Consider the following 22917-nt stretch of genomic DNA (forward strand, 5'->3'; position numbering starts at 1 on the left):
GTCAATTTTTTTTTCTTGGTTTCTCACTTTTCCACTCTTAAACTCAGCACTCATCATTTCTCAGTTTGCAAATTTAAAAAACTAGTCCTCATGAAAACTCAGCAGCATTTTTGTGCCTATTTCTCCTGTATGCAATCTTGACTAACATACATACTTTTGCAAAACAATTTCCCCTTCTATAAAAGGTTGTATGCTATTATATTAATGTGCACTAGGGCGATAACTTTTTCATTTTTTTCTCAAAAATTATTTCCTGTAGCGCAAATGGATGAACCTTTGCCTATTAATGACTAAAATGAGGTATATTCCATTGAAATATTTAAAAAAGGTTACACACAAACCGTTTTTCATTTTTTTGTATGCCGTTTTACCATTTCATAAAATTGTATTAACAATTCTATATATATTCGTATCAAATTTGGACACAACACCACATTCCACAATGGGGAGTGTTCTTAGCAACATAGGGCATACAAATGTCACACCTGCGCAAGGTAAAAGCCCCTTTTGGGGACCTCAAAACTCAGCCAGCAGACCCTGCCGGGCATGCTGGGAAAAGAACCTACAAGAGAGGTAGCAAAACATCGTCCTCTAGCGGCGTCTATACTGTTACTGCAGCTAAAAAAAGCTTCCTGGTGTGTTTGATGACCCTATATAATGTTGTATATATGTGACTCTAAACCTCGGGTTCAATTTTATATCTGCTTACAGTGATTTCAAAAATGGTCAAAAAATTGATGAATAAAAAAACTTAAATCATTTTGTGCGTGAGGTTTTTTTTAAATCAAATCTCTTTGAAAGTAAGATTTTATCTAATCTTTAATGAAAGCTCATTTTTTACCCTAGCATGTGCATCTCTTGGCTGGAGAACTGCTTTGCAAAATGTAGAGAATACACATTTCAGAGGACTGAGTATGTTTCAAAAAGTGCAAATTAGATTTCCTTATAAATGTAGACCAAATTGAATTCCTCCACCCCTAATTGTGGCCCATGATGCACCTTATATATACTTCAATCAAAAATATCCACTTCAATAGCATTTCCATGCGCTCTGGCTTCTGTCATGGTGTTCCGTTGAGCCAGAAGTGGTTTAGTCATGCTGGCCACATGACCCAGAAAGCTGTCTGTGGATAAACGCTGGCTCCCTCGGCCTGAAAGCGAGATGAGCGCCACAACCCCATAGCCACCTTTGACTGGACTTAACCATCCAAGGGTCCTTTACCCCCCCCCCTTTTAACCTTATTTCAATATTTCTTACTTACCTTTTACAAATACAGTACCTGTGGATTTAGGCATAGGAGAAAACAGACCAGATATGTATACTTTGTAGTTAAACGAAGATATTAAGATTTATTAAAGATTATTATTAATACTACATAAGATTATACTTGCTGGTAAGTAAATCTGGTTCAAACATCAGATGCAATGTGTTATTGCTGCCTTAAGTAGATGCTACAGCAATGCTGGTGTTGCTTTAAGAAGATGGCTAGGTGTCTGCTGCTGTTCCTTTTCAGCCAGGAATGGAAAATATTTGGCCCTTCGAATGATTTTGGAATCCAAATCCCAACAGCCCCAGCCAGCATGGCCAGGGCTCAATGGAGTCCATCAGTCCAGAGGAGCGCACGTACTGCTATGCAATAACTAGGTACCATTCCCAACTCTACCTGAGTTAATTCAAATATGCTTGGAGGGCTTCACTTGAAGACTGGCAGGCTTCCCTGAGGTCACCACCAGGAGTCTTCATTTTGGTCAGGAGCTTCTTCAGATGACTTGCCTAACAGCTGATTCATTGGGCTCCACTCTTCCCAAACCTATAACAGGAGACCCCCTCTCCTCTCTCTCAGACCTTCCTGGCTTCAGGCTCCTCTGCTTGCCTCTTCCAGAGTCTTCTTAAGTCCCTCGCTGAACTTCTTCACAGCCTTCACAGTTCAAGTGACCTCCAAATGGCACTGATCCTGGCCTTATATTCCCTGCAGCTGGTAGCCCACAACCAATCAACTTGCTTCCGATACACGTCCAAGCCCCCTATTGGCTTAAAATCCCAATGGGCTTGAACGGAATGACCACCAGAAGACCAATCATAGCTGACCACCTTGGGATGCTGTTGCTCTGCATACAAAAGCTGGAACCTGCCAGCACCATGGCAACAGTGAGCAACTGTGGCAGTTTAACTGCCATTCGAGAGGCACCCAGCAGGCCTTGTGTACCAGCTTTCCCCAGTCTGGTGCCCTCCAGATGTTCTGGACTATCAGCCCCAGCCAGCGCAGCACAGCTGAAAGGAGTTTGCAACCCAAACCATCTCACACATCATGTGCCTGTTTTTAAGAACATAAGAAGGGACTCTGCTGGATCAGACCCATTTCACTCAGCATCCTTTTCACATAGTAGCCAACCAGATGCCCATTAAGGGAAGCCTGCAAGGATGGCATGAGTGTAATTCCCAGCAGCCTCTGGCAATGGAGGGGGAACACAGCCATTGGTAGCCTTAATCCTCCATGAATTTGGCTGGTGCTCTGTTATTTCTCATAAAATCTACATGCCTGGCATGCTATGGTCCATGGGGTCACGAAGAGTCGGACATGACTAAACGACTAAACAACAACAACAACCTCTTAATTGTAAAAACAAAGTGGTGTACGAGAAGAATAAAATAATAAGATTATCAGTCCAAAAGTTAAAAACGGAACATTCAAAAATACCATCACCAATGAGCTAAAAACAGATTAAAACACATTTCAACATTCTAGGTATCTGGGTAGACTTGTCTAACCAAAAATGTTTTAGCAGGAGCTGAAAAGAGTACAGTGAAGGCTCCTGCTTGATGTCAATAGGCAGGGAGTTCCAAAATGTAGGTTTTGCCGTGCTAAATGATTTCTTGCAAAGGTAAAACAAGCATTAGGTGGCACCTGTGACAATGCCAGTTCTGTAGATCAAAATGGTCGAATGGGCTTATATGGAGTAAGGCAATCACACGGGTCAAGTGGGCCCAGGTTAAAGCCATCCATGTCGGTGACCATCCCTACCTCTTGTGGAAGAAGGTTCCATAGTTTAATAACTGCAGTGCAGGGAACTTTCAGGCGACAGAGGTGATGTGACTCACTCTCTTTCTCCAGGACGGGAGAGAACCACAGAGGCTGCTGCACCTCCACTTTGGGTTGAAGCAAAGTACCCCAGCTAAGGCCAGTCCCCAGCCCATGGCGATGCAGATGGCCCACTTCAGCAGCCCCCCATCCAAGATGGGTAGAATGAGGGCCACGAGCAGGGCTAAGAGCAGGAGAAGGAAGACCAGCCTCTTGGCAGCCACCCTGACATTATCGCTGCTGCTGCCGCCGCCATCATCTGGGTTGACATGGAAAGTGCCACGAGCCAGTGGCTTCCCTCTCCGAGCATCCAGAGGAAAGAGACCCTCTGCATTCCAGCCAGGGTTTGGCAAAGGCTCAAGAACGGCTTCCTCCTTATCGCGGAGGCTTCTGATAAGGCCCCCAAAGACGGAGGTGGCTTTTCGGCAGATGGGGCAAACAATTTCCCATGTCTTCCCGTTGTTCCTCAGGATAAGCTTCAGGCAGACGGCGCAGAAGACATGCTGGCAAGCCAGAAGTTTTGGCAGTCTGCTAAGACTGTACTGGTTAAAGCAGATGACACAGTCTGTGTCTGCGGCTGGGACTGCAGAGGAGCATCCAAGGTCCACTTTCTCTGCAGGGCTGTCTGGAGGAGGGAAAGAGTTTGGCGGGTTCGCATCCAGAGCCGGTTGATTTGAGGCATCTAGGTCGGGTTGTCCCACAGGAGAGGTTGGGCCCTCTGAGCCTGAAATTCCAACCATGCATCCTACATCACCTGTATTTTGCATTTCTTCTTCAGGGGGATCTGTGTTTTGCATTCCTTCCGCTGTTTTCCGAGATTTGCCCTGGAATGTTCCTTCTTTAGCTCGCCCAGGAGAGGAACTTTCTCTTTCCAACAAGCATCTGCAGGGAGGAATGAGATCTTGCTGCGCTCATCTCTGGCTTCACAGTAACTGCTGCAGTTTCCACTGCCCCTTAAAAGGGGGGAAAAAAGAATTATGATGCTTTACTGGTATTGATATGAGTGATTATTAGTGAGTTAACTTTCAGCCACGTTGACGTCAGGAAAATAATGCCAAGAAGGGTGTTAATCAGTAACGCCACACAGCTCCCTGGGTTCCTGGTGCTTGGCAATAACACCAAACTATTCTGCCCTTGATTCTCCCAGTCATCAAAATATGTAATGTCCATATCAGTGGCCACCAATATTTTATTATTCTCTGATGTGTAAGTGCTTTATGGCTCTTATCTAGCATGCACACACAGGAATCACGATAGGCTGGATCCTATCGCACCCTCCAAGCTCCATAGCTAAGAAACAGTGGGGACACACAAACTACAAAGATTGCTTCCTCCTTGGCTCGTATCCGTGCTGGTTGGTGACCACTGGGCCTGGTGGGGCTTCCAAGGGCGCCTCTGGAAGCGGCGCCAGTTTGCTCTGGGTTGCTTGCAAAGATACTGTGGACACCTAAGGAACGCAGCAATACGGTTGCTTAGCATCTGACTGGTCACAACCCGGTGAGGTAGGGTAGGTTGAGAGGCTCCGCCTCCTAGATGTCCAACACCCACCCCCACTAGAGACAAGGGTGAAGGGTAGGACTTGTCGGCCACAGCCATGTTTGTGATTGGCTTTGCTGTCCACAGCTGTGATTGGCCAGCAGATGAGAGGGGCAGAAGAAAAAACCCTCAAGTAGTCTTTGAACGATACAAAACTCATGCATGTATCAGGAGTGGGGTGGAGCATCCTGCTTGGGATGTTGGTGGGGAATCTCAGGGTCAAGGGCCAAATGTGACCTTCAGGTCTCTCTCTCTCTGGCCCTCAGACCTCTTGTCAGGCCACACCCCCTCACCAGCTTTCTTTAACATGGTCTGTGAGTGTTTTTGCCTGGCTGGAATGTGTCCTTGAACCCTGTGCTAAGGCTTGCCTGGATGGCAAGTGTGTGTGGAAAGTAGCCTACCGCATGGAGGTAAAATTTGCATCCAGTGCTCTGCTCCCTTTTGTCTCTGGGTCCAGAAAGGAATGTGATTCTCGGGCTGAAAAGGGTTCTTTATCCCAGCTTAAGCCACCCATTTCTCTCTCTCTCTCTCCAGCAGGTGCCATGTGCCATTTTCACCTTGCTGGAGGACTTTCAAAACAGAGGCTCCTGACTGCTACTGTGCTTATCTCCGATGCGATATTTCTGCATGCAATTTTTTCCATTAATGTTTAAGCGAGAATAGTTGGCTGATGATAAAAGGTGCAGTGGATCAAACGGAAGTGTGAAGATCCCTGGGGCTGGGCGAGGGGGTGGGGAACTCCTGGTGGGGGGGAACAATCAATCTTCGGGGACCTGCCTTTCCCCCCCCTTCTGCAAAAAGAGATCCAGGAGAATGGAGAGGCTCACACTCTCCCTAGTTTCTCTCTCTCTGCTGTTTCTGTTTCCAAGCCAAGTGAGAGAATGAAATGAAGACATTGGTGCCAGTTTTGCCGCAAGTTTCTACCTCATCCTGTCTTCTGCAAGAAAGACACCCTGAGGTGTCTGATCTGATGTCGGGTGGGCAAGCTTTTTTCTGTGGAGCACCATTTTGCTTTGGGGGTACTCTGTCAGGGTCCGCGTGCTGGCAGCAGGATAGGCTGAAGCCACTTGGCAGAGACAGAAGAACCAATCTATATGGTCACCATTTCTTTGAGCTCCTGCCATCGGGACGGAGATATAGAACAATGCAGGCAAGAACGAGCCGTCTCAGGAACAGTTTCTTCTCTAGAGCGATTTTGGCCTTAAATGGAAAGCCTGGACTTTGAAGTCATCTTATTTTACTTGTTATTTTGTAAAAAAATTCCTTCAGTAGCACCTTAAAGACCAACTAAGTTTTTATTTTGGTATGAGCTTTTGTGTGCATGCACACTTTTAATTAGGTTTTGTAATTTTGGATTATGCGAAATGCTTTATCTGAGTGGATGTAGCAACCGAGTAATTTCGTTGTTCCTGCAAGGGGACAATGACAATAAAGATATCTTTATACAGTATAGCCAACTGTACTGTACTACAGTACTCACTTTCTGCCACCCATTTTCCTCTCTCTCCTGCCAGTTATCTCGCTTCATCTGCCATCCAGTGGTCACTTTGAGAATTACACAGCATTGATTGAAAGAACAAGGACTTCTGAAATTGAGAAGGCCCCCGTTTTGAGTCTCCAACCTTCTAAGGAACTTGGGGCATGGCCTTTTGTTTTGGATATGATTTTCATTCTGTTTGATTCCCCCCCCTTAAAAGTCTGAAACATCTTAGCCATGTCTTCATATCTTATTTAGAACCAATTAAGGACTAGGAAATGAACAGCAAAGAAACAAGGGTAATAGAGGCTCACATATGTCTTAACAATCTCTTGGAATTAAAAAAAAATGTGTATAATAAGGAGGGACCTGTGGAATAAGACAATAAAATCACCAGTAAAGATAGTGTTATAGAAAAAATAGGGGGATTGGCTAAGTCCATGATCAGTCAGGAATGAATTGATGGAGGCAAGATCCATAGAAAGCAACACAGATCTTTATTTTTCTGTTGCAACAGAGTTCCCTCTCCTCATTGCAAGGAGGTAGGAGAGACTCAGAACAATGGTGCACAAACACATCTAAAGGCTTTTGAAATTGCCCACCCTGTAGCCCAAGACCACCCCCCCAAAAAAAATACATCATACATACATCACAGAAGGAGGTGATCTCCAGCAGAATTTAGAGTGTTGCTTCTCTCCTGTCTGCCAGGATACCTGATAATGCCTTACTTGATTGCATTTTCTTGGGCAGCCTGGCCATTCCTTTGAGATGGTAAATACTTTCGTTCCTGAATCTCTTACAGATATTGATAGTTTGCTCAGCCTAACAGATCCTTGCCAGGCTGTATTTGCAGGGAGGTGTAAGCCCCTACAGTCCAAAGACAATTGGAAAGATTTTCCCATTTCCTTCCTCCTTGCAGAGAAATATTTGAGGTCACTTTGGGAGAGTCAAAATGGCTTCAGGATTGCTCTCCTGTACCATTTCAGACATGTGGTTTATATACTTCTATATGTGTGTTTGCGTTATACATTTATGAACATTTATTCTGTATTTGAGACCGTAGAATGATTATAGCAACAGATAAAAGCAGCCATTTAACACACTTTTTTAAAAAACAAACATGAAATCAACGATATTCTAAAGAAAGATTACAACACATGTCAACAGTCTACATGTCTAGCTAGGCTTGACTATGGAGTGTATATGGAGTAAGGCAATTTCACAGGCAAAGTGATCCCATGTTTACCATGTTGCTGAGGGCTTACAGGTACTAACAATCTGAACTTGAGTGACAAAGCCTTGCCCCAGCAGAGGAAAACACTCACTTTTGCCAGCATTCAGCTCCCAGATCGATCATAATTCACTCGTCCATTGACAGCTTTGCTGTATTTTTTGCTCCTTAAGACGCACCTGACAAAAAGACGCACCTAATTTTTAGAGAAGGGGGAAAGCCCTGGTTTTTTTTGGATCAGCTCGAAGTTGTTGAGCTTACCTTGCAAAGGGGAAAAAAATCGTGTTTTTATGGGTTCAACTCATAGTTCTGCAGCTTCTTTAGGAAAGGGAGCCATTTCTAGTTTCCAGACAATCTAATCAGCCAGTCACATGTCAGCTGGGGAAACACAACAATGGAGGCCTGGGCAAGGGGGCGGGCCAGGAAGGGAGCTAGCTTCTCTTATCTCCCTCCTTGATCTCTTGCAATCAGCTGCTGAGCGGGTTCCTTTAAACACCCTCCTTCCCTTGTTAGCCTTTAGCTCTTTCTAAAAAAAAAAACCAAGCACGATCTGCTTTTCGCCCCTGGGCAATTGGCTCCAGGGACCATGCATTCGCTCCATAAGACGCAGACATAGCCTCCTATTTTCCAGGAGGGAAAAAGTGTGTCTTATGGTGCAAAAAATGCAGTAAAGCTTGTCATTTTGTTTGCTCTCAAGAATATCCAATTTCTGGAAAAGCTCTGCCACTCTCTTGTGGAGGGGCACTCCAAAGCAGTTACTCAATATGTGCTTCTTTGCATTTGGTTAAGAACAGGGGCTCTACCAGATGGACAGCAGCCTGTCCTCCACCAGAATAGAAAGGGTTCCCCCTAGCACATGTGAACATCATTCCCTCATATCATTGCATTTAGGAAGGGCTTACTCCCTGAATGTGAGAGCTTTGTCAACATACACAGACAGGCTCTGAACAAGCAAAGTAACATTTGAAGCTGGGCAACTGGTAAATTTTCTAGCATTTTGGATTTTTTTAAAAAAAAGAACAGTTCCACTCAAAATTCCTTTTTACAATTTGCAACAAAGCCTGGCTGATCGCGACGCTGTAGATTTTCAAAGGAAATTCATGAAACTAGTTTGTTTGGATGCAACATGTGGATTATAAATGAAAAAAATTGGGGGAAAGGTATCCCAAAGCAATAGAAATTGGGTGTGTGTGTTGCATTTCTAAATTTCCAAGATGCACTGGTCATGCTGTGCCATCTTCTTGGCTTGTCTGCTGGGCTTCTGCTGTTGCCTCCTCAAATAACCCCCTTTCCTCCCAATTCAGTATCAGCAGCCACCAGGAGTTTCTTTCAGCTCCACATTAAAGGTTGCTATCAAGGCATGAGATAAAGCAACCTCCTTCTCCAACTGCTGAATATGCATTTAAAAAGACCAGTTGATACTTTGTTGTTAAGAGCTAGGGAAACTCTTCCAGAGTGCTAGAACTCATTGGCAAGTATGAGCCCCATTTGAAAAAAAGCTATTTCCAAAATCATCAACAATGACCCCCCACCCCAAGCCTACAATGTGTGCAGCCGTGCTGAACCTGCACAAACCAAATGATGCAGTATGCCAAGGGGAGGCTAGCTTGCTTGAGGATTAAGAGAGTTGACAGTTTCCCAATATAGGGAATCACCTCACATACCAACACCTGGATACAACAAAGATGCACCTGAAGCTGGCAAGTTTGCACCAAGCCCAAGTCTTCAAGAAGTGAAAAGGCTTGGTTTAAGTATGTCCAAAAAGCCCCGACATCTCAAATCCCTTGTTAATTCAGCCCCATTTATCTGTGTTCTGATTTGTAGCAGGTTTTCTCCCCCAGAAACCCCAACCCCAAATTTTACAGAGCCTTTTGTATTAATACCCAACTAGGCCTTTATCCCAGGTGGTTTAATTTCTGCACTATGAGTACACCAGACTCACAACACATTAATGTCTGGTTTTTTGAGAAAACATGCCCTCCTCTGAGCTTCTGAAACGATATATGTGGAGAGGGTGGGGAGGATCAGTTAAATCAAAAACACACGACACCGGGCAATTCTTAAGACCTTTATTAAGAGATGCTTGCAGTTTGGCTTGAAAAAATCAGGTGTATATTTCATACAAATTAAAAATGAGGTTCTTAAAAATCCGAACTGACCAGATATGAAACAATTTAAAAACCTTTAAAGGTGTATTGAGAAAAAACAGGCCTTTAAAAAACATGTTTGTCACTCCAAAAAGGAGACCACTTTAGGTAAAAATAATAAAAATCCCATGCTGCATAGATAATGCAGAGAGTTCGAGTTATCTGGTCAACAGCAAAAAGCAAGCACTTAAGGTCTTCAGTTCCAATTCTTCTGCTCATTTCTTATTGCTGGAATTTCATATTCTCTTTAAAATTTCATATTCTCTCTTCTTTGATGACTAAACTGCAAAGAGAAAAACAAGAAGTCGCCTTACCATACTGGGTAAAACCCAAACCCCACAAGCGTAGGTCCACAGATGGCTTCTGGGCTCCACTCAGACATCACCACCACATAGTGCAACATCTCAGCTAAACAACCAAACCTAGGCATCATGCATAACACTCTTTGGACTACAGGTGAAACTCGGAAAATTAGAATATCGTCGAAAAGTGCATTTATTTCAGTAACGCAACTTAAAAGGTGAAACCAATATATGAGATAGATGCATGACATGCAGAGCAAGATATGTCAAGCCTTTATTTGATGTAATTGTAAGTATTTGTCGTTAGGCGGGTCCATTATAAATGGAATGTAATTAATGAAATGTAATAGCGATGTTTCTTTTTGTATTATTGTAACTATTTGTTTTATTACTGTGGAATTTCCAAAAGAAAGCATTTGTAAAAATAAAAAATTAAAAAAAAAGATAAGTTGCATTACTGAAATAAATACACTTTTCAATTATATTCTAATTTTCCGAGTTTCACCTGTACAATGGGGAACTTAAAGGGTGGCATGCTCCTCCAGCACTGTAGTACTCCTTGTGCATATAAAAGGAGACTGCCTGGGAGCAAAGTTCTAACCTACCCATCTTGCCAGGCTAATTTTCTATGTGCAGGATTTTTGTTCTAACTGGCGAAGAATGCAATCATGCCATTCTCCACTTGAAGGCTATAGTGGTTCAATCCAGACTCAATTTAATGCCCTTAACTGTGGAGTGACAGAAACTAGGGCTGTGATTCAGCCTGAGTCAGGACATGTGGTTTGGCAGCTCTCCAAGGGCCAGGATCCAGGAGTCTTAACCCACTACTGACTGCTTCTTAGAAGCCTCATTTGGACTCAGTACCATCTAAACATGAACTCAAGAAAGTTGCTTGAAGGAAATCCTGTTAAAGCCTTTGGGATGGACTTCCAAACATTTATTTCAAAGAGCTTGTGTAAGGATTATCTTGTAAGCTTTCCTAAAAAGACCACAAGCTATCCAATGGGAGTGCCCCCAAGAGTTTCTGGCTGATTTCCCATAAATTTTGTCTTCCCATGTTTGACCTCTAGAAAACTAGTGGGAAGGCCTGCAACTGTCACCTGTTGTGAGTACCACTGGATGCTGCTTGGGCCTTGCCAATTCAAAACACTTCAGCTCAGCTGTAGGATGTCCTTTCTGTGGTCTCTCACCCTTCCCAATTTCACTCAAAACCTGTCAAGGTGAAAACTGTTCTACGTGTTGTGGGCAAAAATTTATGACTTTGCCTGACCATACACACAGTTCTTCTAGTCTTCACAGAGCAGTGAGGCCCCTTCCGGGCTATTCACTTAACCTCTGCTTGACCAAGGTTTCTAAAAGTCCAACTCAGATATTCACAATTTAGACTGCATTTGGTTCCTTTCACATGGCATCTTAAAACAGCTGGGGGGATCACTACCACCCCAAGCCCCTTTTTGTTTTGCTTACTACCCAAGGAACTCAAAATCTCGTTTACACCTTTGTGTACAGTGGTTGGTCCTAAAGGCTTTCTCATGAGCTGTATTCTGTTTTTATCACCACCTCCAATTCATTTAGCAGGTTTCAAGCGCTTAGCTAAGGGCAACGTCAACATTCCTGCCAGCTGCCTACAAAACAGGGCTCTGGACCCATTTTTCCTCTCTCCTGGTGGGAATTGCAGCCCACGTACCCGGATGATGGTAGAGATGGTAAGCCGGCGTTTACTCAGCCCCGCCCTGCTCGGCCTCGGGAGCGGACGTATTCTCAGCTGATGGTTCGGCTGCCTTTGTCTCTTTGCCATCTTGTGGTTTAGGGTTTTCTGGGCGTCTGCGTCGGTAATTGAAGTTACGGCGGTACCGACGTTGAGATGGCTGCTGACCCTGGGCCTCATCACCCTGGTTCTCTTTGTCTTCTTCATTGCCTTCCTCCCTGGGCTGTCGTTGGCGGGGAGGACCCCTGAAAAGTGCAGCAAAGCTGTGAGCATCTTACTCCCACTTCTAGGGGCAAAAGCATTTAAAGCGCTTGAGGGCGGGACATGCTCTCTGAGGAAACTCACCTGCGATAGCGTGGTCTGTAACCCCGATACACATTCTGTCTGACAGATCTGCCTTGTTCTCCTGCACCCTGGTTGTCAGCACCCTGGAAGATGGAAGAGGTGATAAGATGGGTTGTGGTTTGCCTTTAGGAAAAACCCCGCCCTAGACAAACTGCAGTAAAAAAGCAATTCATTTTAATATGTAACGAATTCTGAATTTGACTCACAGCAAGATTAAACTGATTATTGTTTTAGGGTCAACTCAATTTAATAGAAATAAAGCTGTATTACATGGCTTCACTGGGAGGAAAGAAAAATGCCAAAATGTTGTGACTTTCTGGTTTGGCAGATATAACTTAAGAAAACAGAGACCACCTGAATTTCAAACAGGCCAGCACACAAAAGGCAGGTCTACTGGCTTCCGATCTGGCAAGGACCCCATTATTCAGGCTAGAGCTTCATGTTTACAAACCTGGCTCTCAATAAATTGTCTGTTAGTAAAAATTACCTCCACTATCTCGCCTTGCACAGGAGCATTGGAATACTGTGGCCGCCGGCCGTAGGGCCGACGCATGTAGTAAGGTGGATACCGCCTCCTGCGGTAGGGGCGGCGCTGTTGGGATTGGCCTTCCGGGAGGCTCTCTGACCCCTCGTTCTTTTCCCCACTCTCACTGTTTTGGTAATTTTGCTGGTAGTTGCGTGGAGGACCTCGACGCCGTGGATATCGTCTGTACTGGTTACGGTCTGCTGCATATTTACTGCCTTGCACTGGAACGCCACCAGGACCTGTAACGTTGGCTGCCTCTGCTCCCTAAAAATAACCATCAAGAGACAACATGAGCAAGTGTCAGTTGTGCCAGCACAAGCACAGAGAAACCTCCCCGTTGCACCCCAGACAGAAGGAAGCGGCTGGCCTTCACTTGCTCAGCAGCTGAGATCCAAAGAGCAGGAAAGCCCCGGAGTCAGTCCAGGACAGTCACCTCACCTTTTCTCCTTCAACCACATCGAACTCCACAGTCTCTCCATCTCCTACACTGCGAAGGTACTTCCTGGGGTTATTCTTCTTTATAGCAGTCTAATGAAAGAACATTTCAGATTTAGACTTGTAGACATGTTGTGAACTGCCCTGAGATCTATGGGTGGTTCACAAATTTAATAAATAATAAATTTAAAAAGTACAAGTTTTCTAGATTAGTGATATACCCATGAAAGACCAACAGCAGATGTATATCCTGAAAGATTGAACATATAGAAGGAGCCATAAAATGTGTGGTAGGTCCCCTCCCAGCAAACTGTCCAGGGTAACATTGGGAGTAACTATGTGCCACACAGACTTTGCAGTCATGCCAGAGATTCATAGGAAGTACATTCTTGTTTACTAGGTCCCTTTTCTAGCCCTAATTTTCTATCCCAAAGACGTTAACAAGAAAAAAATTAACTAAAGTGATTCTGGAGTTTCCTTCCAGAAGTCCACGTAATTTGGGGCAATCAGTTTAAAATCTCACATGAGTGCCATAAGCTAGTCTTTCTCTAACTAATAGAGCAAATTCTGTCCTTTTTGAGTGGCAGAAGCCTTAATTCTCAGCCACTCATGTGATCACACTCTATTAAACTGACCTTCATAGTTTTGCTTACCAAACACTTTTCAGTGTCAATAGTAACAGCTGCACTAGGAGCAAAGTTAAATAGTGCTGACAGCATATTCCTGGTACCCTGCTTCTGAATAAGCAAGCACCTCTAACCCCACTTGCAACTAACAACCCTAATGTCCAATTCTTAAGAAACAGAACTATATCAGGGGAAAGCACAAGTTGTTTCTCATAGGGCTTTCATCCACTTAGGCCTCCCAGCAAGGAAGCCATCAGACAACCCAGGGAAGAGACATTTATCCACCACCAAGAAACAGATGGAAATGTATCCCAAATAGGAATAAAAGAATCACAGAATCATATAGTTGGAAGGGACCCCAAGGGTCATCAAGTCCAAACCCCTGCAATGGAGGACCTTCCTTAATCAGACACCATAGAATGATACATGCTTTTTGGAACTGAATTAAGAGTCCTTGAATTAAGAATAAGACATTTGTCTATAGCTCCTTCCATTCCTCCTAAACAAAAACTGAGCACTAAATCATATTAATTTAACAACTGAATCAAAGCCAAAAATTAGTTACTACCCCCCAGCCACTCTCATCAAGTTCAAAATGTTCCTCCCGGCCTTTTCTGGGGGAAAGGCCAGTAGGGAAAGCAATTGATTGGCTGCTGCTATTGGAAGGGCTCTGTGCACCTTCTAGCAGTGATGACTGCCCCTCGACTGCTGGTCTTTCCCATGGAAAAGTTTGGCAAGGAAGAGATGAAGGCACCCTGAGAATCTTTCAGCAGCTAGCTCTAACACTCCCCCACCAAACATTCCTGCTTCATAGCAGGAAATGCTGCCGTTTGCTGGGGCTTTCCTGATTTGGAACCCACAGCCTTCCTCTGCGTGGGGAGAGCCATAAAAGCAGTGGGACAATCTCTGCCCAGCTTCAAAGCTGGGAGGGTGGCTCTCTGCTGAACAATGGATGGCCTCACACTTGCTACTGCAGCTAGAGCAGGAGTCACCAACCTAAGGCCCATGGGCTGGAAGTGGCCTGTGGAGGTCGTTTGACCGGCCCCCAAGCCGCGCCACCCGCTTGCTGCACTAAACCGGTGCAGTGCGGGGACTTGTTTCCACGGTGCTGGAAATCATGTCTGCGCATGCGCAGATGCCAAAAATCATGTGTCAACAATTGCGGTCGCGCACGGTCACGCGATCTGGCCCACGGAGGGATATCCACGGGACTGATCTGGCCCAGACAAGATAAACCTTGCCAACCCCTGAACTAGAGGAAACCTGTGCAGTGAGCAATGTTTTCTTCTCTTTTTTCACTCTGCTTTGCCCCACCCCCAGAAAAATATTCATATTTGACAAATTATCGCCCTGGTTCTTTGTTTACACAGAAAAGTATCCTTAAGGAGCAGGATTCAACTAAATGGTCCTGCTACCTGAAGGACTTCTGCTTGCATAATGGGGCTTCCTCTCACTCTCCCCATACTCTTGAAATTGGCTTCGGAAGGGAGACTCCTAGAACAGAGGAGGAGAAGGGGATTGTTCTGTCTGGCAAACTGAAAAGCATTTGCTGAACAGAACAGCTGCTGCAGTGCTACACTGAATTCTCCCCAATGTGCCTGGCAGAGGCACCCAAGCAGCACCATTAATTTTTCAAGTGGAGACCAGGTCATATAAATGACAGTCACTGGTGTACAGGAAAAAGCAGGAGTCCCCAAAAAGGTTGGCACCCAACCAATATGAAGTCCCCAAAAGCCTGTGAGTGCAAGGATAGTTGATAAAAACAAATAATACTTTTGCTATTTTTTATAAAAAACTTAACAGTACCTAATAACCAAATTAGACAGAACAAAAAGCAGGCATAAGCCATTGTGGGACTTGTGGGACGCAAAAGCAAAGGTAAGGTAGCAAAGGGATAAAGACCAACCGAGGACAAGCAGGACATGGGTGGGCTGCAGGGAAGTCCTGACCACTTAGGCACTGCAGGCAAAGAACAGAGGGAAGAAAACCACAATGAAGAGAGAAGGGGCATGAGATGCCAGGTAGGCAAACAGGCACAGTGTGTTGAATATTCATAGGCTCTTGTGTTTTGGCTACCTTATGTCAACTGGCTTCCCCTACCACACTTCATAACTTCAGTCCTGAGGCAACACTGACTTCTCCCAAGAGCAACAGAACTGATACATTTCCACCCCTTTCAGCTAATGCACAAAGTGTATCATTTCATCAAAATCCAGCATATCTTGTTGTACAAAGAAACAGTCTCACCTGGTGGACAAACACATCTTCCTTGGTGTCATTCCTGTAAAACAAGGAGTTTCATATTCAGAAAACATGACACAAAAACCCAGCATTTTCCAGGAAGGAGTGGCACTCAATTTTGGACAGAAGCCAGCCTGTAGCATTGGGGGACTGCCAAGGAACAACACATATCACTCCTCACTCCACACCCATGACTTTCTTGTTCTAAAAATACTGGGAGTGTATTAACTTGGAAGTTTCATATTTCTTTTTGCGGACTCTTGCAATTCTGGCTACAATGATCAAGCAGGTGTAAGTTGAAAGTTTGCCAAAATGCCTTTTTGGACAAATGACAGACCTTTCCTGCAGAAACATTTTCATTAATATTTGATTTACAAACACTCTCACACTGGAACACAAACATTAAAGGAATATTCCAATATATGCCATATTATTTTATTTTTACTAAATAGGAATTATTCTACTTTCTCAGTAGAGATTAAAAGAACAACAAAATAAAAGCAGGTAGGGTTTCTACATGTCTCAAAGCACCAAATATAGTCATCAACCCTTCCCCAATCACGTAGTCACAGAGCTGGACAGGAGGGATTACAGGATGTAAACACAGTCACTGCCAGAAGACTTCCCTACCACACTGTATTGCAACAGCAGAATGAGCTAGGTGGAGTTTATGACTGGACACGGGTGGGGCTACAAGTAGGACAAAGATTTTCAAGCGTGATGTGGATAAATACAATCACTTTGTACAGAGAGTGATTTCTGATCAGGTTTTCAACTACACAAGGAAGTCAGATGCCAACATTAATTCACAGAATTACAGAATTGTAGAGTTGGAAGGGACACCAATGATCCTGTAGTCCAACCACCTGCAATGGGGAATCACAACTAAAACATCCTTGACAGATGCTTAAAAACCTCCAATGAAGGAAAGTCTACCACCTTCTGAGGAAGCCTGTTCCACTGTCAAACAACCCTTCCTAATGTTTAGTTGGAAACTCCTTTCTTGTAACTTGAACCCATTGTTTCCAGTCCTACCCTTTGGAGCAGAAGGAAACAAGCCTGCTCCGTTTTCCATGTGACAGCACTTTAGAAATTTGAAGATTGCTATAATCCCTCTCAGTCTCCTCTTTACCAGGCTAAACACACCCAACTTCCTAAACCTGGACATAGTATTCCAGGTGTGGTCTAACCAAGGCAGAATAGAGCAGTACTAGTACTTCCCTTGATCTGGACATTGGGTATCTACTGATTCAGCCTAGAGCAGAACCAGCTTTTTTTTTCTGCCGCTGCTGCATCACATTGGTGATTCATGTTAAGACCCCTAGATCCTTTTCACAAGTGGCTGGGTATAAGTAATAAATTATTATTACTATTATAAAAAATATAATAAACACTATTGGAAAGCCAGAAGTAACCCCATCTTATATTTGTGCACCTAGTTATTCCTGCCTAAGTGCAGAACCTTACATTAGTCCCTATTGAAATTCATTTTTTAGTTTTTGCCCAGTTTTCCAATCTGATAACCCTGATTCTACCTTCTGCAGTATTAGTTACCCTTCCCAGTTTGGTGTCATCTGCAAATTTGATGAGCATCCCCTCAATACCTTTATCCATATTGTTTATGAAGATGTTGAGCAATACTGGTCCCAGGACAGAACCCTGTGGCACCCCACTTTTTACAGGATAATGAGGAACCATTAGTGAGCACTCATTTGATTTGGCCCGTCAACCAGGAGCTGTCTCATTTCAACTGCCATTTCCTGAAATATCTCATAGTGCCTTTAAGACCTGTGTATGTCCGCTTTTGCCACACTGCACATGTAATATCATGGCCCTGCCAAGTCATATTCAGAAGTACATGACTTATGGGGCCTATCAATATCTAGCAAGGCCCATTTCAGTCCTGCCTACTAAGATCCTCAAACTGATTGGCCTGAGGTAAACCAGACCCACCTGTATAGAGGCCAAACATACTAGAACAGGGGTCCCCAGACTTACCGGCGTTTAGGCCGGTTCCCACCGCGCCGATCGTGCGGCGGGCGGGGGAGTGCGCGCCCGTGCGCATGCGCACGGGCGCTTACTGGCGTGGCAGCGCGCTTCCAGGGTAGGAAAAGCGCCGAAAATCCGTTGTGCGCATGCGCGTGGGCCTCCCCCGACCTGGAAGTGCACCAGAAATGACTTCTTCCAGGTCGGGAGAGGCCCATACGCATGCGCACAAAGGATTTTCGGCGCTTTTTTCCCAACCCGGAAGAGCGCTGCCGCGCTGTGCGCCGTAAGAGCGGGCGGCGTCGCAGGCCGGATTGGCAGGCTAATTGGGCCGCATCCGGCCCCCGGGCCGTAGTCTGGGGACCCCTGTACTAGAATAACCACTGTTTCATACATGACTGTTAGTGCTGCCAGCTGTAGTGATGTGGAGAAATGTCCCCAAAGGCAGCAACAGCCCCCCTGCCTCTGCACTTAATTGCAGCCATGGCATAAGAAAAAGCAAGAGGAAAACTAATCCAATTCCATATAAACTGAAGTCACACTAATCTGAGGCCTTAATACAGATCATATGGCAGGCAATGCAGCAGGGCACCTACACGTCTCAAAGTGGACAATCTGCCAGAAGGCACATGTATGGCAGAGGTGGAGGAACCATTTAAGCTTTTTATTGTTTTTTAATTACCTACATGCTTTTCATTTGACGTATATTTTAGAGAAGCCCCAGGGGCATTTCTCTGGCTTAGGCATAATGACCAGGAATCTAATTAACATAGTTTACTCATACCTCATTTGAAAAACAACCCAAGGTAGACCCAACCCAAGGCAGACAGCTAGCAGCACTTTATTTTAAGTGTGTATGTTATACACACAGTCTGTAAGAACATCTGTAGATAAAAATCAACTACCCTGTATGGTTTGCTGTGTGCTGCTTTGGCCAATGTTCAGAGGCAAATTAGCAGGAAATGTAAGTAAAAGATGGCTATTATCACTGGGGACAGTCCTCACCATCTTTGGACTTGCCTTCTCACTCTCTCTCATTTCTGATTTCCTTATTGAGACTGAGGGACCCCAAAAGGAACAAAACCACCATGTGGTATTTACTAGCCTTCAGGGAAGGAGTATAATCATTTCCTAAATCTGGCTGTCTCTGTTACAGTGTGCATGTTGAGTCATGCTCAGTTTAGCTCTAGCACTCTAGAAGTTTTGCTGTCCCAACTGCTCTCTCTCTCTCATAGTCCACCTCCCTTTTCATACTTCTTGGCTCACATTTGATTTATCATGCCCAGTCTTCCTCTATCTTACATGTTGGAAGGACAGAAGTTACAAAGAACTGCCAAGGTACCATATTAAAGAAGCCATCTGTGAGTAAACATTAATGTCTACACATACAGATACCAAACCAGTGGTGGCCAAACTTGGCCCTCCAGCTGTTTTTGGACTACAACTCCCATAATCCCAAGCAAACAGGACCACTGGTCAGGGATGAAGGGAATTGTAGTCCAAAAACAGCTGGAGAGCCAAGTTTGGCCACCACTGTACTAAACCAATCCACTGAGATATACAAGCAAAGAAGCTGAAGCAGAGTGGAATCAGTATCATTAAGGCCTGTGCACAAATCTAGCTCAGCCTTCATCCATCTGCTTTTGAACTACAAATTTCATCAACCCCAGGCAGCATGGTGCCATGACATGAGTTATAATCCAAACAGCTGGAGGGCATCAAGCTGGGAAAACCTAATCTAGCTTGATACTCAGAGGACAGCTTTAGAGTGAAAATGCGTATTTCACTAGCCTAAATCAGCTTTCAAAAAACGATCACATCCAGCCCCTTCTCACCTGTTGATGAAGCCATAGCCGTTCCTTACGTTGAACCATTTCACTGTCCCCAAAACCTTCGTTGCTACAAAAAAGAAAGAAAGAGTGACTGCAAGTTAAGATGTATGCTCCCCATGCTCCTCTCACTCTCTCTCTCTCTCACACACACACACAATGAGGGGCCATTCAAAAAGGTCTGAGACACATATAGATGTTTATCACTGGACTGCAACATCATGGCTGCTGCTCTCATGGACCAAAAGATGAACTTTCCTGATGCCATGGGTCACACATGAGTAAAGAGGCTTGTTGCCTTAGCCATGAGGTCAGTTTTATGGCCTCAGGCAAGGTACCCTCAACCCTCTCACCTGCAACAAGGGGTCTTTATTGAGACAATTTTGTACTGCATTTGCACACGCACATATATACTGCAATTACATATGTGTGTGTGTGTGTACGTACACACTATATATGTGTGTTTATAATTAAAAACTAATTAATAATTAAAACATAGAATTTATAATTAAAATATGATGTATTTCAATCTATTTGAAAACATGAAAGGAAATGAAGACAAGACACCATCAATATTTAAAAAAACTTCACAAAACATGCAGCCTGTTCCTATGCATTTACTACACTATACCTTTCAATAAGATATATATATATATATATATATATATATATATATATATATATATATATATGTATAATTTAAACAAACTTTAACCGCTTTTCTTAATGCTTTAAATTGCAGGAATGAAACTTCAAAACTGACTCCTATGGGCCTTGTGACATCCCAAAGTCCTGAATAATCAAGTGATGAGCAATCAAATCATGTGCACATTTCTGTAAATTTGCCAACTAGCCCCCAAAAATAACAGCAGCAAAGCAGAGACTGGCCTGCTCTTGTGCACTGAACAGTCATTTGATACGTGGAAAACAGATGCAGCTTTTCACAAGGAAAGGAGCATGATCCACCTGCAGACCAAGTGGCTATTTAAAAATGGACAAATAAAGGGGAAGGGGAGACTCAAAAGATGGCAACCTGTTAATGGACAGTGGCATGGGAAATGCTGTCATTGGTGGTTTTGTGTAAAAAGGAAAAAAATGGATGTAGCTGAGCACATACTTTAGCATGCAAAAGGTCAAAGAATTAATCTCAAGCATCTACAGCTAGGGCAGAAAAAGATTCCATTTTGAAACCAGGCAGAGCTGCTGTCAGTCAGCAGATTAATATTGAGCTCAGTGTTACTCAGTATAAAGGAGTTGTTCCTACTCACACTTCAATGGCAAAACACACCTTTTGAAGCTGGAAGGTCTCATGTTCAAACTCCAGCATCTCCAGGTGAGGCTGGGAACATCTACTGCCCAAAACCCTGGAGACCTGCTGCCAGTCAGTGTAGGCCATTCTGAACTGCATGACCTAAAAGTCTGACATGGCAAGAGGCAGCTTATTGTATCCCTATAACCCTCAGCCTGAATCTACTCCACATCCCTGATTAAGGTAATTTTTTTAAATATTAAAACTGGCACCCCAGTAAATAAAACAAGCAAATTTAATTAAAACTTGCAATAATAAACTATCAAGTATTTATGTACACAACACACTCCCCTCAACTGTCACACCGTGGTAACCATTCCAGCAGTGGGAAAACTGAGCAGCAGAGTTCACTCCATCAGCTCTGCTGTGACATGCCAGTGGCACCATGCCTCCTCTCCCCTCAACTGTCACCTAGGGGCAGCCATTCCATTAGGCTGTACCAGTGGGAAGAACAGGAAGCAGGGTTCATTCCATTAGCTTTGCTGGAGGTCCAGCTTCCTCAAACACCTCCTGCCCCGGAATTGGTGCCTAAATTTAGATTTCTCCCCTTCCCTTGTGTATCATGATTTTTTTCAAAACAGTAAGCCTGCGGGGCTGGGACTGCCTTGATTTGATTGTAAGCAGCTCTGGAAGTATTTTTGGCCCAGGAGCATGCTTTAAAAATGTACCAAAAATTCAAGTATATGAAACATCACAGCTAATGCTCACAGAACAATCTGCGGCTAACAGATAACCGGGATTAATGGAGAGCAGGGAGGGAGGGCTCCCCCACTGCAATCACACAAAGGCTGCGCGCGTGGCGGACATCTTGCGCCGTCTTCTCGGCCACGCCCCCTCCCACAGGCTCGCACGAGCCGCTTCCCTTCTCTTTCCCCACCAACATTTCCTCCGCGCAGGCGCGCTAAGGAGAGGGAGCGCGAGGCAAGGCGCCTCAACGGCCGGGGCACGCGCTCGGACCTGAAGGGAGGAGGGGGGGTCTTATTAGAATATGAAGAACTGGGGGAGGAATAAAAAGCTTCAACGCGGCCAGCCAATCCAGGAGGGGAGAGCGGAACGGAGGCGGAGACAAGAAAAGGCACGCGCGCGAGCAACCAGCCTACCCTCAGCCAATCAACGAGGCGGCAACTGGAACGTGAGTGAGGAGTCGGGAGGGGGGAGAGCAGGGGATAAAAAGCGCGCGCCAGAGAGGAAGGGGGAAAGAAGCCCACTGAGCTAGCCCAGGCTGTCAGTCGCTCAGCCGCGCCCCCGTTAGTACACGCGCGCGCCCGCAGGCCCCGCCCACCCTACCCTCCTCTTTCGCTCCCTCTTTCCCCCGCCCGTCGTCCCTCACACGCTCCTTCCCTCCCTCTTTTTTTCCGAGCCCCCAGCCTCACCGATGACCTTCTTGTCCCCGCCGGCGGGGGGCGCCGCCGAGCCCAGGCCGCCGCCGTTGGATCCGTTGCCGCCGCCACCGCCTCCTCCGCTGCAGCCGCCGTTCCCGGGCTTGGCGTCCGGAGCGACGACGATGGCGGTTGTGGGGGACGGGGGTGTGGGCGCCGCTAGGGGGGCCGCCGCAGGCGCCGCCGCCGCTGGTAGAGGGACGGCTGTGGCTGTGGCGGCTGCGGCGGTGGGCGACTGGGTCTCGGCCTCGCTGCTCATGGCGGCGCCGGTGTCTGTCGGCGGACGGTGGTGGTGACTGGCTTTCGCAGCAGCGCCGCCTCCCGCGCGGTGTTGATGGTGACTCGGGGGCCGGCCGTTGGGGGGGGGGCTGCTCCCTTGCTCCGGGCTTGCTGGGCTCCGCTCTCCGCTCCCGATACCGATCGAACTGGCCACAATGGCGGCGCGCACTCGCTAGCCACCCCGCAGGCGCCGCCCACCGTGCTGCGCCTATTGGGCGTAGGGTTCCGTCAGTCAGTTGCCGCGCGTAGCGATTGGGGTGTCGAGGCGCGCCTGAACGTTCGGGCCTATTACATAGGCCCCGGGAGCCCGTCTGTCATAAGCTCCGCACGGCCATTTGCTGGGCTCCAGTCCTCTTTTCCCCCTCCTCTTCTGAAAAAAGACTAGATAGGTTGTGACATGCGCTTGCTTGCCTCGCACAGTATGCCAGTAGATGGGTTTCGGGTGGTGATTGGGCGAGAGCGCTCCCTTTCCCTGCCCCTC

At 45.6% G+C, this 22917-nt stretch overlaps 2 protein-coding genes across 2 annotated transcripts; both read right to left on the bottom strand.

The window, feature by feature from the left end:
* Positions 1-25: 25 nt before the first annotated feature.
* On the bottom strand, positions 26-4265 carry LOC118087196 (E3 ubiquitin-protein ligase RNF186-like). The gene has a single exon (XM_035119619.2). It carries the CDS (start codon positions 3875-3877, stop codon positions 3074-3076), a length of 804 nt encoding a protein of 267 aa, XP_034975510.2. The 5' UTR covers positions 3878-4265; the 3' UTR covers positions 26-3073.
* A 5114-nt stretch (positions 4266-9379) lies between these two features.
* YBX1 (Y-box binding protein 1) lies at positions 9380-22575 on the bottom strand. Its single transcript, XM_035119286.2, has 8 exons — positions 22152-22575; positions 19476-19539; positions 15661-15694; positions 12791-12880; positions 12314-12616; positions 11827-11909; positions 11461-11726; positions 9380-9754 (listed from the first exon to the last, which is right to left on the bottom strand). Exons 1-7 carry the CDS (start codon positions 22414-22416, stop codon positions 11492-11494), a joined length of 1074 nt encoding a protein of 357 aa, XP_034975177.2. The 5' UTR covers positions 22417-22575; the 3' UTR covers positions 9380-9754; positions 11461-11491.
* Between the last annotated feature and the right edge of the window lie 342 nt (positions 22576-22917).

The sequence above is a fragment of the Zootoca vivipara genome, chromosome 6, assembly GCF_963506605.1.
Source record: "Zootoca vivipara chromosome 6, rZooViv1.1, whole genome shotgun sequence".
NCBI lineage: Eukaryota > Metazoa > Chordata > Lepidosauria > Squamata > Lacertidae > Zootoca > Zootoca vivipara.